General features: G+C 61.2%; 1 protein-coding gene across 1 annotated transcript; it reads left to right on the plus strand.

Annotated features, from left to right (window-relative positions):
* Positions 1 to 1021: 1021 nt before the first annotated feature.
* Positions 1022 to 3718, plus strand: LOC104127850 (prolactin-releasing peptide receptor-like). Its single transcript, XM_009640555.2, has 2 exons — positions 1022 to 1434; positions 3085 to 3718. Exons 1-2 carry the CDS (start codon positions 1022 to 1024, stop codon positions 3716 to 3718), a joined length of 1047 nt encoding a protein of 348 aa, XP_009638850.1.
* Positions 3719 to 5330: the final 1612 nt, after the last annotated feature.

The raw sequence follows: 5330 nt of genomic DNA on the forward strand, positions 1-5330 counted from the left end.
GCAGCGGGTGGTGAGATGGTGCAGTGGGCAGGAGGGAGGCAGGGGATGCGGGAGCAGCCGGGCAGAGAGGGCTGCACCAGGCAGGGGGTCCCGGGGGTCTGGAGCGAGCACAGTGTGCAGGGGGTGGGAAAGGTGCTGCCTGTGCTCCCCCGAGGGGCTCCTGGCAGGACGGGAGGCAGCCCGGCTGGGCAGGCACCTGCCTGCCAGGACTGATCGAATTTTTGTCCGTGAATTTCCTCCTTGCCCTTCATCCCATTCCCTTCGCAGCTGATCATGTGAAAATGTTCCTTTCGGCAGGACCCTGCCGGGTTCTGTGGAAATACCTCGGCTGAGCCCCCGAATCGGAGCAGCAGCGAAACCCGGGCTGGCTGCTGCCAGACTTAGCGTTTGAGGAGAGCCTGGTTAATCTCGTTAGGGGGATGGATGAGCGGGGTGCAGGCGCACGAGGATTTGAGGCAGCGCAAAAGTAGCAGAGCATCTTTATTCGTTTATCCATTAATGTCCTTTGTTATTTCCAGAAACATTAGGAGCTATTTTCTGGCTGAGCTGCTGTTTCCCTTTTCCTTCTGCCAGCAGCTGCCCCTCCGTGCCGGCTGGGCTGGGGCAGAGGCAGGATTGCTGCAAATGCTTCCTTTAAAGGGGTGGTGATGAGGGCAGATTTCGGTGAGTGCTTCCCCTGAGCCCATGGTCAGCCTTCCTCCTTCTCCTCTCCCCCCCTGGGTGACAACTGCTGCTGAGCCCGGGGCTGTCTCTCCCTCCCGATGCAGGGCTGCTCGCCGGCATCGCCCCTTCTCTAAGCCTGATATTCCATTTCCCTCCCCGGAGCCTGCAGGACAAAGCTGCCGTCCCAAGGAGCCTCGCTGGGTGCGGGGCAGGGTCCTGCACAGCTGCGGGGAAAGCCACAGCAAAGCTGTGACGAGGAGCAGGATGTGCCCCATGGACACCTGAAACCTCCGACCGACGGATTTTGGGGTGCTGAGGCTGGCCGAAACGAGGGGGTTCTGGTGTCTAAGCTACAGCCATGGAGCCTGATGGGGACGGGGATGTGACCAACGCCACCATCTACGAGCTTGCCCTGCAGAACCGCTCCAACGCCAGCGCGCAGTTCACCGGGGTGCAGCTCATCCAGTCCTTCAAACCCCTCATCATCCCCTGCTACGCCCTGGTCGTCCTTGTCGGCATCTTCGGCAACTACCTGCTCCTCTACGTCATCTGCAAGACCAAGAAGATGCACAACGTCACCAACTTCTTCATCGGGAACCTAGCATTCTCCGACATGCTGATGTGCGCCACGTGCGTGCCCTTCACCCTGGCCTACGCCTTCAACCCCCAGGGCTGGGTTTTCGGGAAGTTTTTGTGCTACTTCGTCTTCCTGATGCAGCCCATGACGGTCTACGTCTCTGTCTTCACGCTCACAGCCATCGCGGTTGACAGGTAAGCACTGGTGGGGTGGATGGTGCTGGGGTCCAGGTCTGCGCCCCCGGTCCCCCCCGGGGCTACAGATGGCTCAGAATTGGAAAAGGAAAAACCCAGGGGATCTTTGTAGTCTCGCTGCAGCCTTTTCTTTAGCATCAGGACTCAGCCTCGGGTGGAGGAAGCGTAGTGGGGGTGGTTGCTGGCTGCTCTTCTGCATCGGGAAGTGATGCTGTGCAGTTTCATTCCTGCCTGTATGAAGCCATCTCTACCGAAACCCAGACCCCCCTGCAGCCAGGTCTGTGCTCCCGGCTCTCACAAAAGGGCTGTTGGGATTTGCACCCTGTTCTTCGTACTTCGCTGGATAAATCTGCACCCCAACCACGCCGCGTTCTGGCCCCTGAGTGGAGAGCACTTGTGCCTCCCTGAGTGCACCCAAGCAGGGGCTGATGGGGGGTGGTTCATAAAAAAAACCTGTTTCCATAGAGATCTCCTCTCATAAAAGATGCTGCAAACCCCGTGGGGATGGGTGTGATGCCGGTGGTGCTGGGAGTGCCCCTCATGCCTCTTGTGCTGGTTTGCCTCTGCCCCTGGGGGAGAACGGGACTAGATGACTTCTAGGGGTCCCTTCCAACCCAAAACATTCTATGGTTCTATGACCGTGATTTGAGCAGAATAGCTGAGAACGCCTGGACTGCTGGCAGAGCCGTGCTCCCCTCGCCGGGGGCTTGAGATGCCCCCAGGAGTGCTGGCGTTGTTCCTTTGCTCTTCAACAAAGCCCTTTTTTTGGGGGTGAAAATGATTTGCTTATGCTTCTCCTCCCAAAGAGGCAGCCACTGAGTTATACTGACCTCAGCGTGCTCGTAAAGCCTTGCTGGGATTTATCCCAATGGATGATTTCAGCCCAAATCCTCCAGCTCTGATGGGGGGGGGAGCATGCGGCCGCGCTGGGGCTCTGCTGGTCTCAGACTTCAGCATGAGCCCTGGAGCAAAGCACACACCGAAAAGCTGTTGGTGCTTTCCTCTGCACGGGCAGTGGGGCTGCGCCTTGCCCTACGGAAAACTGGAACGTGACACGTTGCAATAGGAATCGCTGCAACACCAAAGGCTGCAGCACCGAGCAGCAGCCAGCCCGGGCTGTCGCAGCGGGCAGAGCACTTAGAATGTGAAGGAGCCGCATAAAATCAAATTACGGTCCCTGAAGACGCCTCGCTGGGAGCACACTTAGGGCAAGCCCTTGGTCGTAAGGTGAGGCAGCGCGGAGAGGAGTGGAAGATGCTTGGGGGGGGGAAGGAAAAGAGGAATTGCCGGCTTTTGTTGTTATTCGCTCAGTGCTGCCTGTGGTTCTCCAGGCAGGTTCACAGGCTGCGGGAGGGGTGCTCCGTACCCGGCCCTGCTGGGCACCCCACTTCCCAAAACAGCAGAAGGGTCTTGGTGCTTCCACAGGCCCCATGGCAGGGCAAGGGGACGCGATCCCACCCCCCCACACCCAGCCCTTTCCCACAGCCAGGGGGGCTCTGCCTCCCGCAGCCCCCCCTTTGGCCTTTGCCAAGTGTCCGGGAAGTGCTGCGGGGGTGGCTGGGGGGGCCGTGGGTTTGCCTGGCTGCCAGGGAGCTTGGGCTGCTGGGGGCATGCTCCGGGGCTCGGGCTCCCCCGGTTTTCTCCCCGCAGGTACTATGCCACCGTGCACCCCCTGAAGAAGCGCATCTCGGTCACCAGCTGCATCTCCGTGGTGGGGGGCATCTGGCTGCTCTCCTGCGGGCTGGTGGCCCCCGCCATCGCCCACACGTACCACGTGGAGTTTCGGCAGGAGGGCTTCGCCATCTGCGAGGAGTTCTGGATGGAGAAGGAGACGCAGCGCCTGGCCTACGCCTACGGCACCCTGATCGTCCCCTACATCCTGCCCCTCTCTGCCGTCTCCCTCTCCTACATCTGCATCTCGGTGAAGCTGAGGAACCGCGTGGTGCCCGGCCACCCCACGCAGAGCCAAGCCGAGTTCGACCGCCTGAGGAAGAGGAAGATCTTCCGCCTCATTGTGCTGGTGGTGGCGGCCTTTGGGGTCTGCTGGCTCCCCATCCACGTCTTCAACATCATCCGGGACATCGACATCAACCTCATCAACAAGCACTACTTCCTCCTCATCCAGCTGCTCTGCCACTGGTTCGCCATGAGCTCCTCCTGCTGCAACCCCTTCCTCTACGCCTGGCTGCACGACCGCTTCCGTGGGGAGCTCCGCAAGATGTTCGCCTGCAAGAGGAAGATCATCCCTGCCAAGAATTGTGGGGCTGCCGGCGGCGTGCTCTGAGGCTGGGGTCCCGCTCCCTGGACCCTCCATGGCCGTGCGCTTTGTCCCGCGCGTGGCAGAGCTTCCCCCGCTGCCCGGGGCTGGGGGATAGCAGCCGGCACAGGCAAAAATGCATTTGCTACAGCTTTTCCCTGCAAAGCTGTCCCAGCCATCGCTGGCTGCGCACCCACAGCCCCGCCAGCCCCGGCAAAACCTGTGTCCCTCCCGTGGGGGTCCCAAAGGCGAACCTGCCCCTCCCCGGGGGGCACGGGCTGCCCCCACACGGGGCTGCCCTCTCCCCTCCTGGCTGCGGGCAGCCCCCAGGGCAGCGTCCCCGTCCCCAGGGCTGGCTGCTCCCCGGCACGGGCTGCTCGCCAGGGCCCCCCGAGACGCTGCGGTCCCACGGGCCGGTGTAGCCTCATGCTCAGGCTGCCGGGCTTCGGGGGAGGCGAGGGGGGCCCAGAGCATCGGCAGGATTGCTGGGCGCAGGGAGGATGCTCCCGGGGAGCAGGGGATGGGATGGGGGAGCAAAGCTCCCGGAGGCCGCGGTGCCCAGCCCCCCGCAGGCTGCATGCTTCGCTTCGGGACCCCGCGGTGTCGTTATTCTAAATTAACGAAGGAAATGGGCTGGCGGGAGTGTGAGGGAGCGGTGACGAGCGTTTTGCTGGAGTGACGGCTGTAAGTAGCTGCCCGATTCATTAAACGAGTCACACGGCTCTCGTCGCGTCGGCTGCTGCAAATGGCGTTTCTCCTGCGCGATGGTTTTCGGAGACGCAGCAGGACGGGCCAGCGGGCTCAGCCCCGCACCCCCTGCGCACACACCGGTCACCCTGCAGCTCCCGGGCTGCACCCCACAAACACACCCGTACCCCTGCACACGCCTGTACACACGGGCACCTGTATACCCCCCCCGAAACGCCCGCACACACCGCCCTGTGCAGACAGGCACAGCCCTACACATGCACCCTGCTACCCACCCCTGTACACACAGCTGTACACACACCCCCGATTTGCACACCCTTGTACACACACCCCCTACACACACACACACCCCTGCACACACCTGTACATACCCCCCTATACACACCCACCCCTGCACATACCTGTACATACCCCCCTATACACACCCACCCCTGCACATACCTGTACACTCACGCCCATTCTCACACCCCTGTACTCACACCCCTGTAAACACACATGCCCATTTGCACTCCCCTGTATGTATATGCACTCTCCCCCACACACACCCCTGCACACCTGTACACACCTGCACACACCCCTGCACACCTGTACATACCTGTGCATACCCTTACACACCCCTGCACACCCCTCCACACACCACACACCTGTACACACCAAGTACACCCCTGCACACCCCTGCACACCCCTGCACACCTGTACATATCTGTACATACCTGTGCACACCTGCACACACCTCCACACACCTATACACCCCTGCACACCCCTGCACACTTGTACATACCTGTGCACACCCATACATACCTGTACATATCTGTACATACCTGAGCACACCCCTGCACACCTGCGCACACCTGCACACACCCCGTACACCCCTGCACACCTATACACCCTTGCACACCCCTGCACACCCGTACATACCTGTACACATCTG

Source organism: Egretta garzetta, unplaced genomic scaffold, assembly GCF_000687185.1.
Source record: "Egretta garzetta isolate BGI_Z169 unplaced genomic scaffold, ASM68718v1 scaffold296, whole genome shotgun sequence".
NCBI lineage: Eukaryota > Metazoa > Chordata > Aves > Pelecaniformes > Ardeidae > Egretta > Egretta garzetta.

Coding starts and splice junctions, on each gene's coding strand:
- LOC104127850 (XM_009640555.2), top strand. CDS start 1,022: ATGGAGCCTGATGGGGACGGGGATGTGACCAACGCCACCATCTACGAG. Junction 1,435..3,084: donor ACAGCCATCGCGGTTGACAG/GTAAGCACTGGT, acceptor TTCTCCCCGCAG/GTACTATGCCACCGTGCACC.